The sequence below is a fragment of the Lissotriton vulgaris genome, chromosome 4_1 (genome assembly GCF_964263255.1).
Source record: "Lissotriton vulgaris chromosome 4_1, aLisVul1.2, whole genome shotgun sequence".
Classification (NCBI taxonomy): Eukaryota; Metazoa; Chordata; class Amphibia; order Caudata; family Salamandridae; genus Lissotriton; species Lissotriton vulgaris.
In genome coordinates, this window is record NC_141691.1 from 1,656,545,944 (window position 1) to 1,656,559,616 (window position 13,673).

The 13,673-nt window shown below is 42.9% G+C and overlaps 1 protein-coding gene across 1 annotated transcript in view; it reads left to right on the top strand.

Annotated features, from left to right (window-relative positions):
- The window catches only part of ZBTB10 (zinc finger and BTB domain containing 10), a 308,748-nt gene extending 303,318 nt beyond the window's left edge, over window positions 1-5,430 (top strand). The window contains exon 6 of the mRNA XM_086965923.1: window positions 3,917-5,430. Coding sequence (XP_086822049.1) covers window positions 3,917-4,339 — 423 coding nt within the window. The 3' untranslated portion in view covers window positions 4,340-5,430. The remainder of the gene's footprint in view (window positions 1-3,916) is intronic.
- The last annotated feature ends 8,243 nt before the right edge of the window (window positions 5,431-13,673 follow it).

A 13,673-nucleotide genomic window follows, 5' to 3' on the forward strand; every position in this document is an offset into this window, starting at 1 on the left:
CGTGGTTTCAGTTGCGGAGTATGCTTCTAATGTGTACATGCAATCCATCCAAGCCAAAAGTGGTTCAACCTCTAGCCTGCATATCCAAGATTAATTAACCAATGTATGGTATTCTCTGGACATGGAAAAGATTTCACAGGCTATCCGAGGCACAGAGATTTTCTTCTCATATGCATGGTGTCCTCTGCTAGATTTGTTTTTCCATATCATGTCCTGCAAGCCCCTGGAGCATAGTGGTGCTGAAGAATCTAAATCCCAGATTGAGGGGAGGACTTTCTCAGGCCGTCAGAGATTGGATGCTGGCTACAGCATTGCTCACAATATACCAAGTCAAAAACATTAATCCTAATTTGTGGACCTGCACTTCAGAATTTGTGTGGGGGGGGGGGGGGACAGTTAAGAGCAATTTTTTTCATTTATTAGCTCCCAAGATTATTAATTCAGGTATAACATTAATGTGCTTGCTCTGTCACCGCATCTCTTCTGCGGTCGCTCTATAAGGGATTTGTCTGTTGTGAGAGCTGCAGCTGGAGGGCCTGCACCACTAGTAATGAACTTTGTTCTGGAACCTAATTGGCTGTTAAACTTGTCAATGAGAATGCTTATGAAGTTTATCGCACCAGCATGTCTTGCAGTTTAATATCTGATCTTTGTGTATAGCTTTTGTTTTCCACCCTTCGACCATAGGAACCCAGGGCCAGATGTATGACCATTGGCAATTGTGCCAAATTGCGAGTCGCAATTTGTGAGTCGCATTGCCAGTGTACAACAGTGTCTTAGACACTTTGTGATTCCCAATGGGGTTGCAAATTGCATACCTCATGCATATTAATGAGGCTGTCGCAATTTGAGACCCCATTGAGAATGCTTGGCACTCCCAGAGATGGTGGCCTGCTGGGGTCAGCAGACCTCCATGTCTGGGACTGCTTTTAAATAAAAAAAAAATTTTAATGCAGCGCGTTTTCCTTGAAGGAAAACGAGATGCATTTATTTATTTTTTTTAAACTTTTTTGTTTTGTTTTTTAAGGGCAGGTAGTGGTCCCTGGACCACTGCCTGCTCTGGAAAAAAATGTGCGCACCCGTTCACAAAGGGGAAGGGGACCTCTTCCCTTTTGCAAATGTTTTACCACCCTCTGGAAGAGGGTGGTAAACTGCGAGTTTTTTGCGACCGCAATTGCAGTCCCAAAACATTCTTACATAAGGTTCAGACTCGCTATAAGGAAGTCGTACATCTGGCCCCCAATCTCTTGTGTCCCACAGTTTTTTAGGTTGAGCCATGCGTGCTGCGCTAGGAAAGCGACCTCTTGGAATTACTCAGTACTTTTCACATGCTAGTGCATGTGTTTTGTTTTTTTGTTGCTTTTTTTCTATTGGTCTTTGGGTGCGAAGACAGCACGCAATTGGGCAAAGGCGGGTGCATGTCCCACCTTTCCCAGTAAATGTTTCCGCCTATGGCTTGCGGGTACAAGCAGCTGCGCCATCTGTTCCGAATTATCGCGCTTGTTTCTATTTGCCTGTCTCGCTGTCGCGTTAATTGTAAACAGATTGCGATCATGCTCACTTTTGCGGCCGCACATTTCCTGATAATTCTCATAGATCAGAAAGTCTACTGCCCAAATAAAACAACAAACCAACCCCTGGACAGGGACTACCAGAAGCCAGGGGTCTACCAACACACTTAATCGTGTCCCTTATAATATAGCATTTAGGTTGCAAAGCATCCTGCACGCAACTATTTCAGCGTTCAAACGACCCCACACACAATACCTTCAGCATCACATACCTAAGGATAACATTGAAAGCAGCCCAGTAGGATTCAAGGGTTCACAGCATCACCACCGCAGTCCTGGGGTGGGAAGAGTACACATCACCACAAATCAATCACAGTTTTTTTGAACCTTCATAAACCTAGGTTTCAAATGAAAACCATTACGATCCTAGATTTCAGATCACATCTCACAGGAACCGGAGAGAGTTTCCCCAACATCCCTCTTGTGAATGCTCTGCTGCCTCCTCCCTCCCCTTAAAATTCACTGGGTTGAATAGGAGTGAATCCCCTCCCCCACATCACTTCCCCGAGGATCCTTTCCTGGTCCACTAGTAGCAACAGGAGGAGGGGGAAGAGTCCCCCAGAGCCCCTGCGCCGCCGACATTACCGCCCACACACCGGGCCTCGACTCTGGCTCTCATGGAATTCAGCTGGCAATCGCTCCATCCTGCACTGCAAGCAACCTGAGGAGCCTCGCGCTAGCTCCAGCCAACCCTCCAGAGTGCGAGACGCAGGAGGAGGGTGGGCCACACTATGGAGCGACACATACGAGTATACGACTAAGAGGGTGCAGGACTCAACGACTAGACAACTCAAGATTTAAGGGGTATGATCCCTACCAATACCAGACCCTCAGTCTTTTGTACTTTGCTTCTAGTCTTGCGCTCGAAACAGCGAACACTGTTCTGCTACTAATTTACAATTCTGCATCTAGTTATTATAATTTGGAAAAGTGTGAGTTTCTTCCAAAACAGGCGAACAGGTTAATTCGTAAAGTCCAATTTTAGGGTTTGCGGCTAACACTAAGGGTTGCGCGAAAATTGTGGGGCTGGGTGTTGCAGTAGTAATTCAGTTGTCTATTGCCCGCTGATCTGAGTACACAACAGCAAGGTAATAACACTAGGATTAACATGAGTCACCAGAAGAACCTCGGCGCATGCGCGGAACGGAGGACGAGCAAAATGAGAGGACCCAGCGTGAAGGGCAGGGAGCAGCAGAGGGAACAGAACATGAGTTCTGAACGTATTTTAGGAAGCCGGGGTAGTCCTTGTGATCGGTGTCCAGTGAGCCATGTGGGCAAAAAACCTAGATGGCTGCTTTTATAGATAGTGATTATTACCCAGTTGTTAGTCTAACCTTATGGGGCTGCTGCCCTGGACATGACTTGTTATGCGCGGTAGTAAAGATTCTTAATTTGTCCTCAGCTGGAAGGGCAACCCAAGCTCTTCCGCTTCTGCTCCCCAGCCGCATTCCTGATGAAGCCTGCAAGGGTAAAGCGCAGAAGCAGGCGCGTTGTTATTCTCGCACTGCCACTGCGGGGTTAATGGTCCTAGCTGGTATAGGCAAAATGACATTATTCAGAAGTTAAAACTGTAACATGTGAGTTGAGGACCGGAAAAAAATTCTAAAGCACAAGACTGGAAACTGGACGGAAATCAAAATGATGAAACTGGAATGTATTGTGCTGAACTTTCAATTTTTTTGTTTTGCTTAACGTAATTACTATACTGTATGTTGAGAATGTCATGAATATTATAAGGCGAATTGCTATAGTTTACAATTGTTGTGTTTAGGATAGCTGGGGACTCCACTATGGAAAGGGTGACCTGATCTTGACAAGCATTGGCATAGCCAATAGGTTTCGCATTTGGGACCTTATAAGTATTTAGTTATGCAGCACAATATCCTTGGTGGAACAACATGAACTGTTGCATGGTTAAATACTTATAAGGTCCCAAAGGCGAGACCTACTAGCTATGTCAATGCTTGTCTTTATTATTTACTGTGAGATTAGATAATAGTCGGACCATGTTTGAAGGAGAATGTTTACCTCCACTAAAATGTCTCAAGCAACCTCCTGGTTGTTTGTGCACTCCCGTAAATCCTGAGAATGCTTAAGTGATTTGAGAGCGATTAGTAAAGAAATGAGATGGTGTAGACCAATCCCATTGAATCAAAGAAATTCTATAAATGGGAAAACTGCCTTTTTCTAGTAAAAGTGGAGTTTAGGCTCCCAGTTCTGATGATCAATCACAAGTTAAGCTGTTTTTCCATAGAAACAATGCATCATTTCAGTTTGTTCTTACATGTAGTATCTCTCTCAATGACAGTTATTACCGTTTTACATTTTATTATCTCTCATTTTAGGTGCATAAAAAGGATAAAAAATATAAGTGTATGGTTTGTAAGCAGATATTTATGTTGGCAGCCAGCGTTGGAATAAGGCATGGATCTAGACGCTATGGAGTGTGCGTAGACTGTGTAGATAAATCTCAGCCTGGAATGCAAGATGGAGTTGACCAAGTACAAGATCCTGATTTTCCAAGGGATGAGGATTATGATGAAAATGATGCAGTCGAACCTGGAGATGCCGATGATGACCTTGCAGAAGAAGTTGAAGACCAGAATGAGCCTTCACAGTGGGAGGAGCGACATGAACCATCTCGGTGGGAAGGACATATTGCTCCTTCTCAATGGGAAGAGTCTACTGACCCATCTCAGTGGGAGCAATCGAATGACCCATCTCAATGGGAACGGTCTGCTGATGTTTCTATGACTATCGATGATTAAATGGAGTGAATTACTCCTTCTGAGTGATGATAGGACATCAGAATAACAGTTTAAATTATGGTACAGTGCTGGGTGGGTAGTCAACTTGTGAAAATTGTAGGGTTTCTACGCCTAATAGCAAAAAAATGATTACCAATTTTTCTATTTGCACAGGACTGTTCAGCTGCAACCTTTAGGTTGAATTATAGTCCTCACATGTTCAATCAGTTATCTAAGAGTAAAATAAATTGTATTTTTTATTATTTATAATATAAGGGTAATTGGGGCCTATCAAAGCTTAGTAACTAGTATTGCAATGTTATATGTTCCTGTAATCGCTGTTCACAAATTTTTATAAAGTAGTTAACAAAGCAAATTAATCAAGGTATGAAAGTGCATTAAATGCAACAGAAAAAGAGTTACGCAGTTGCTGTCCTTATAGGGCAACTTTGGTTTAATAGGTACCAGTTTGTGAATTTTCAGCTGACTAGAAATGAGATTCAGATTCATGCTAAAAGTTGTTGTCCACTAGAACACACAAGCTTGGTTTATTACAAATGATTGATATTATTAATGTCATTTGGTCCAGGGGACGTGTTTAGTTGAATTACAGAAATAAGCTTTATTTGTATGTTTTGTTAGTCTAAATTGACACCTTTTTTTTGTCCCGATTGGCAAAATAAGGTTTAAATAGCACTAGCACGTGCAAGTTGTTTTTTCCTCATCTTAATCTTAGTTGATTCAAGTGGTCTTGAGATATATATATATAATTATTTTCCTTTGGCTTTTTCTTTTTAAATGTCTATTTCATATTTTTATTTATTTATTTCAGAAATGTTAGATTATGCAGGTGTTAACTATATTTCTTTTAGTTACACATTTACTGTTAATTAATGTACCTCCACACGAGACAGAAATTATTTGGCCCAAAGTGTACTGTAAATATGATTTACATTTCTTTGATGCACATCCACTCATGTAAGTGTTTGCCTCTGCAGCTACAGAGATAAGTTCAGTTGCATTCAGATCTCAACTTAACTGACCTTTGTTTTTATTGAAATCTATTAATTTAGTAGCAACATTGTTCTTCAATGACATTTGTTTCCAATCCTTCTTTACTGCTGTATTTCTAATTGCGAAGTCTTTTGTAGCGTATTTCCTTTTATTTGTAAGTGAGATATACATATATATATATATATATTTCGTCCCAATTGTTCCTGTCGCAGAGGGAACTGCTTGCGTTGGTGCCCGCGTGTGAAGACCGGGAGCGTGTCTCCGTTTATTTCAAAACAAAAGCAATTACGCGGCACTCTTCTTTGACAGTAGATTTATTTCACAGGTCTCATGCAAAAAGTTTTTGCATGAGACCTGTGAAATAAATCTACTGTCAAAGAAGAGTGCCGCGTAATTGCTTTTGTTTTGATATATATATATTATATATATATATATATATATATATATATATATATATACACACATACACATACATATATTCACGTTTATCTAGCCTGATAAGATTTCAATATTTTGTTCATAGAACACTTGTCACTGTGTCCAGTAGTGCTGGTGCAGAACATTTACAAAATGTGCATGCTTAGATCGTGTGGAAGGTAGGGGTTATCATGTGCAGCTTTGTGTGACTAAAGCTAATATATTTGCCTATTTTCTGGGGAAATTTTAATTATAGTACCTGTATGGAAACTATGCAGAGAGATTTAATGCGTGATGCTTTATTCAAAGGTTTTTGTAGTGTCCCTTTAAATTTCAATGAAATGTTGGCTTAATGTTTGGGGCACTGATGCTTCAGCATGATAAAGCTGAAGATGTTAAACAGTTATTGATATTAGCGGTCTTGATTGGCTCTGTGTGAGTGTAAGCACATTACAGAAGATCAGTTGTTTGAATTATTTATGATAAAAGTGAAAATACACATTTTTTTTATAGTTTAGGACTGGTGAGTGATGTGCGATTCTGTTGGTGTCCAAAGTAGAAATGAGTTTGGCAAAAGGATACTATGAAAGAAAATTACTTTACATGAAACAATAATGTTTTGCTTTGTGAATATGTAAGTATGATACCACATTTTGAACAGTTGTCTCCCCATATATCCCAATACACTGCTTATGATTGATAGAGCAGTGACTATTTATATATATATATATATATAATATATTAAATTCACAAATCTTCTTTATGTTGGATCTGTTCGCATAATACTCAGAAACTGGACCTGCATTTACTTTCTTTTGTTCTTTACTTTTGTCACAAGGTATCTTACTCTATAAGTAAATTTTCTTTTAATATTTAAATCATTTATGTATATTTGGTAATTTATGACCAAATGTGATGTTAGGCTGCATACGATAAATTTAAATATATACTTGGTACACTACATAATTCTTGTGGTTTTGTTTGAGTTGTTTTTAAAGGGCAAAATAATTTAGGATCTTGAGAAGTATAATTTATAAATCTTTACACATTATTAATATAATTTATTATCTTAATGTCAATTCATTTTCAGTTATTTGCCTGTTTTCGTTGCAGCCTACTACCTCGTAATGGCTATTTATGGTTCTAAGCCACGTGTTTCATATTACAACATGTAAGGTGGTTGAATAGAGTCACAAAAAATTGTCAAACTATGGCTTCAACTTTATTTGGTGGTTGCTTTTGAATTGTTCATTACAAAACCAATTTAGACGAGCTGTAAAAGTCACAGAACTTCTATTGTGTATGTTCCATTTTAATTCAATATTCACATATTTGAGACCCTTGTTGGTGAACCAATAGTTGACCTGTGAAATAATCATGCTGTTGATAAATTTTGGTGACTGATAGTAATGAGTTCTTGCCATAGCAGTTTTTGAAAATTGTCATGCTAGCAATGTATTTAGAAATGCAATTTATTACAGTATGATCTTATTGAACTTACTAGTCAGTTTATTATATCTCAAACATAAACACAGCATTTAATTATACCCACAGGAATGGGATTACGTGCAATGAGAATAAAATGCAAACCTCTCAAACTTGAAAAGTAAAATCAGGTTGTTTTATACAGATTGCTCAGAACTAGCAAATATATTTAACTGTTTCTACTTAATTTTTAGATCTGAAGGATTCAGGTCATAAAATAAAAAACGCATCTGCCATCACATGCCTAATTTAATGGTCCTGCCTGTGTTGCTTTTTTCCTCCTTGGTGGTTTAATTTTGATTTCATGGATGGGGGCAGATTAAAAAGTGTTTATGAATGTATATATGCATACATACGCCGCTCGGACTGCTTGGTTTGAGATCTGTATGTTTGGAGAGTTTTCAGCTAAGGTTATTTTTATTTAAAATCGTTTCTGATTGCAGTTCCTTTGTCTCAGCAACATGTAAATGTTACAGACATCTGGCTTTAAGACTGCAGGCTCTATAAGCAGCTTAAACCATCATCTCTGATCCTCTTGCAGCTTGCTTTGCTTTCTTTTGGGTACATTCCCGCACAGATGACCCCACTATTTAATTGAAAAGGTAACCCTTAGCTTATCAACGTAAGCTATCAGTTGTTGAGATGTTCAAGAACCCCATCTCTCATACTTCAACACTTGTATCTGATACAGACTTCTAGCTGCAGATTACTTACCTTAAAATTATCCCCAGGCATCAGACTGGACCCAGCGGTTTTTGAGCAGTACTCCTGCGCGTGGGTAGGTGGCGTTCGGTTCGGCATCATCCGCACCGCAAATGACCTGTTCGGTACCTATATGCGCGCCACCTTGGCATGCTGACTTGAGTTCTTTCCTTCTCACCAGATAACGCAGATCCGTGAAGAGCTCTTCCTCAGTCACTTTTTGAATGTTTTTTTTTTTTACATTCTGTTAACCGTTTTTGAGACACTCACTCGATCTGTCTATGGTACCGCGAGAAGACCATGACCCGAAGGTCGGCGGGGATTGCCGTGAAATGCACCCGAAGAGCCCCAGGGAGCGATCCCTCAAACAATTTACCACCCATCGTCGGACAACCCTGTGACTATCAAGATCTTGGTTGCATGGAAGGTCTCAGGAATGCTTGCCGAGCCACATGCGACAGTGGACGTCCTGTTCAAAGTCTTGGTCCGGTAAGTCACACAAAAAGAAATTAAAGAAGTCTTCCCCTTCTTCCGCGTGTCCAAATCTTCAGACGAGACGAGGGAGTGTTGTCACTCCACGCCCGATCCCTCGTGGAGCCCCAGAGTCGACTTGTTGTGGTCTGGACAAGACCAACTCGCTGGGCAGAGCGATTTCTTCATCGGTGGTCCTTCTGCACCGTGCCTAAGAACTACTGGCTTTTCCAAGGATGTCCAAGAATCCCTTACGGACATGCCCTTTGATGGCTCCTGTCTCTTTGGAGAGAAGGCAGACTCTGCACTAAAGACCAGTCCTTGGGCCTCTCTATAGCCCCTCACCACCTTCAGTCCGCCTTTTGCCCCTTTCATGGCCACAAAATTGGTTTTAAACTTCATTAAAACCCTCCTAGCCACAATATCCAGCAAGCTTCTGCACCTTTTCATGGCTAAGGACGTGGTTCCCCAGGTGGGACGAGTAGCCAGAGTTTGGGCAAGTCCACCACTCCCCCGGCAGCCACAGCTTTCAAGTTTGCCCTCTTACCATACCGACGGTCCAGTGAGGGGAGGATATGCCATCACCTGCCCAACTATAAATAAACAACATTTGACCATTGGGTACTACGGATTGTACAAATGGGCTACTCCCTCCCTTTTGTGGTTTCCCTTTAGCTCATGCCACCCACTTACGACCGGTTGAAGGAGGATCATCTTTCCCCACTCCGCCAGAAAATGCTGGCTCACTTGACCAAGGGAGTTCTAGAGAGGGTGCCAGCATCGGAAGTAGGTCTTGGTTGCTATTCACACTACTTTCTGGTGTCCAGGAAGGACAGAGGCCTTTGTCCAATACTAGATATGTGCTTTCTAAATATTTCTTAAAGAGGAGAAATTCAAAATGCTCACGCTGACTTGAGTTCTCTCGTAGGAGATTTCCATGTGTAGTCATAAGCACTTGAATAGTCCCGCCCACGTCCGGGGACCCTGAAGCACTTCTTTAGATATATCTTCTTAAGTGGTTATTTGTTGCCTTTCTTCAGGGAGGCATGCAAAGACACTTAAGAGATAGAGATACAATAATGCAGCCTAAATAAATAGGCTAAACTGGCTGCATCTTCATCTTGAAGTGAAAAAAGGAGCCAGTATACTATATTTTGTGCAATGGTTGAAGTGTTTAACACGCAGAAGAATCCCCTTCACAAAACATCTTTTTTCATGGTAGAGATGAAAGGAAAGGGCAGAATAGGCCCATAGGCTACCATTTTATGTCTTAAAAATAGAAGCTGTGCCTTAGAATCCAGAGACCACCAGTATCCCATCATGCACAGCTAGTGGCAGTTACTTCAGTTCTTTTTTTCCGGCTCCTGCTATCAAGACACAGGAGCATTGAGCTCTACCAATTTTGTTTTTTTTCTTCAAAATTCACTTATGAATTTAACAAATAGCTACTTCACCTGACATCTTTGGTCTTTCCCCACATTTTTCTCTCTTTTTCTGATAGGAAGTTTTAGTTTTCATTCAAAAATACCACCTCTTGTGTCCAGACCGTGGTAGGGAGAAGGCCAAGACTGACCCTCACAGTATGTTTACTATGCCTGCTTGCTACTCATGTTCCTGACTCCTGTCCCATCTGTACAATTTTCTCAAAGCGCACTCAGCGTGACAGAGAGAAGAATCGACTTCAAGGAGGAGAAGAGCAACGAAAACAGCAGGCCCAGTCTTAAGGTGGGATTTCAGAGTGAGGAGAGGGTCAGTCCTCTCCCAGGGCTCTGTCTTCAGCCTCCAGGGGGGAGTTCCCTAGCAGAAGAAGCGCTGAAAATGGCACCGGTCGAGGACAATGACGTCGAGAGGAGGTACAGGGCCGACCTGTTCGCTGTTGACCCAGGGCTCTGGGTCAAAAAGACATAGATGTTTCATGTTGAGAAGAATACCTTTGAAATAGGTGACTAAGCCGACGGCGAGAACACCCCAGTCGGCATTAGGAAGCCCACCTCAGACAGTGACACCTCGCAGGTCGCCGTCGAGGTCCTTATAACACAGTCACAGTCGCTTGATGTTGAGACACCACTATCGATCGCTCACGCACTCCCACCGCCGGTCGACACCAAGAGGTCGTTGATCGACGTTGAGACTGCAATGTCGAGACGAGACCCTCCTTGGAGGCGACGTTGAAGATCGTCGTCGACCAGTAGAACAACGTCGAGGGGGATGGAAGGATCTTCTTCAGGGACTTTCTCAGCTTCTTCAAGGATTCAAGAGGCGTGGATAAAGAAAAGGCTGATTTATACATCGGATTCAGAGTACTCCTAAACCTATTCTCCATCTAGGAGCATTCCTTCTCCAACGCTTCCTCCTCAGCAGTTTCCACCTCAGCTGCCAGACGTGGAACCATGACCTCCAACACCGCCTCCTCCTCCTCTACCTACACCACCACGAAGGCCAATGTCTAGGTCTCACACGAGGCATCGGTCTCACAGTCAAAGACGCTCCTCTACTCATTCACATTGTTGGTGTCACGGAGGAAGGTCTCATTCCAGACATTCTGGTAGACCTCCTCTTCAAGCACAGGGAGATACACTCCTACACTATTGGACTCTCCTCCCCCACGAATTTCACCAGTTGATGACATATCGACCTTTCAAGAAGTTCTGGTGCGGAGTGGTTCCAAATGAAATATTTCAGTGTCCACTGTCTCCACCAACAACTTCCGTAATATTTGAGACTTCAGCAAAAACAAGCTTCATGTCCCTTGCTTGTACCGGACCTCTTGGAGCCAGCCATGGAACGTTTTCCGAAACCCTCTTCAATTAAGTCAGCAACATTAAGACTGCAAAAGAAATACCGGCCTCCAGAGCAAGACCCTACTTTCCTACGGACAGACCCAGCTCCTTATTCTGTTATTGTGGTGGTGGTGAAAAAGCAACATGCTACTGCTCCAACCTCTACCGTGCCGCCAGATAATAAGAGCCGAAAAATCGACTCCGTAGGGGGAAAGGTTTACAACACAGTTGCGACTAACATAATAGTGTTACTTGGCAGATATGACCGGGAACTATAAGAATTGCTCCAACAGTTTGTGGACTACCTCTGTAGAGACAAAAGAGAGGACTTTTAGGTCTTATGGTCACGAATCAAGTCATGAGCGCAGCAGCGGACACATCTCCTCTTGCTGCACATGGGTATTCAGTGGCACTCATGGATGTGCCTTACTTCGCTCAAACCTGAATCACAGCAATGCATCCTGAATATCCTGTTTTCAGGTACAACTCTTTTCTGCACTCACACAGATGAGGAAATGGCCATGATGAAGACCGAAATGGAGATGCTAAAAGCTGTTGACCTGGAAAGACCTAAGGAGCAGCGTAAATCTTTCGGTCCTTTTCAACGCTGCTATTCTACACAGAGGGTTCAAACCCCTTGGTGGGATCAGGGCCCCGCCAGTCAAGTACGCAGCAACAGTACCAACGTTCCTACCAACCTAAGCCGAAAAGACAAGCTAGAGGAAGATCAGGACAGCAGCCTACTTAAGAAGGAAAGATGCCTGCAGGGTCAAAACCCTGAATCCTGTCTTCCCCCCTCTTCCGTTACCCACTCCGGTAGGGGGAAACATCCAACATTACCTGGCAGATAGGCATAAAATCATGCAACAATTGTGTGCTGAATATTGTTCGCAATGGATATTCTCACAAATTCATCAGCTCTCCACTGTCAATACCACAATCCGTATTCCGACTGCACCAATTACAATCAGAGGCGAACATTCTATTGCAGGAACAGGCGGTGACCCGTCCCTCCTTTACAACTAGGCATGGGCTATACAAGATTTTTTCTTGTCAAGGAGAAAGACAATAGTGAGTTCAGGCCCATTCTCCACCTAAGGACCGCCAACAAAGGAGTTTTGCCAGAAAGGTTCTAGATGCTAGCGTTGCACCAAATTTACCCTCGGCTACATTGAGGGGATTGGTTATGCGCAAGCAACCTTCAAGACGCATACTTCCACATTCCCATTATAAGGAAGCTTTGCAAGTTCTTGAGGATTGCAGTGGGGAACAAACACTATCAGTACTGTTTACTTCCATTTGAGCTGAAGTCAGCACCCAGGACTTTCTCAAAATGTATGGTAGTGGTAGCGGCTCATCTGAGGAAACACAAAGGGTTTGTCTATCCCGGTCTAGACGATTGGCTAATCAAGGCATCCACGTCTCAGGAGGCTCAACTGCACTTCAATTCGACCTCAGACCTCCTCCGGTTGGGACTTCATGTCAACCAGACGAAGTCAACCTCGATCCCTGTGTAGCACCTGCAATATTTGGGAGAATCCATTGATACTGTCAAGGCAAACGTGTGTCCTTCAGAGGAGAAGCGCTTATCGATCCTTCGGAAGGCTCAGGCTCTCATGGCATTGTCACACCCAAACGTGAGGAAGGTCTCTTCGCTCAGGGCTGGATGGAATCCTGTATTTTCCTCACATCTAATACACGCCTCCACATGAGACCCCTTCATGAATGCCTGGAAGACCAATGTGACCAGCAAACAGGAGATCGGGAAGACCAGATTCAATTGTCTTAGCATGCCCTCCTGCCCATCAAATAGTGGTGCTATCCCACCAATCTCCTTCGAGTGATCCCTTTTCAAAAAGAAATACCTGTTCAGACCATAATCATGGATGCATCTCTCCTAGGATGGGGAGCCCACACAGGCCACCTTCAAATTCAAGGCAAATGGTCACTCAGAGAATCCACTTACCACATCAATCTGCTAGAGCTACGAGCAGTTCATCTGGCGCTGAAAGCCTTTCAGCCATCACTCCACTCCAACTCCCTGCTTGTCCAGACGGACAATACAATAATAATATACTATCTCAACAAGCAGGGATGCTTGAGGTCCAGACCATTATCTCGGAAAGCCCAGACAATCTGGAAGTAGGTTCTGGCCTGAAACCGGACCATAACAACAACTTCCCTCCCAGGTGTTCAGAATGCTCAAGCCGAGACTCGGCAGGCGCCTCCAGGAAAACCACGAGTGGGCATTAAAACACAATGTGGTCCCCGATATCGTCAGAAGATGGAATACTCAGTAGGTTGACTTGTTCGCCACCTCAGAAAACCGCAAATGCCAAAGCTTTACGTCGAGGTACTACCAACCGGTAACCCTGGGGAATGCCCTATGTATCAACTGGTCAGGCAGATTTTTCTGTGCCTTTGCTCAAGTTCCCCATGTCCCTGCAGTCCTCATCAAGCTAGCACAGTCACTGGCCAAAATGATA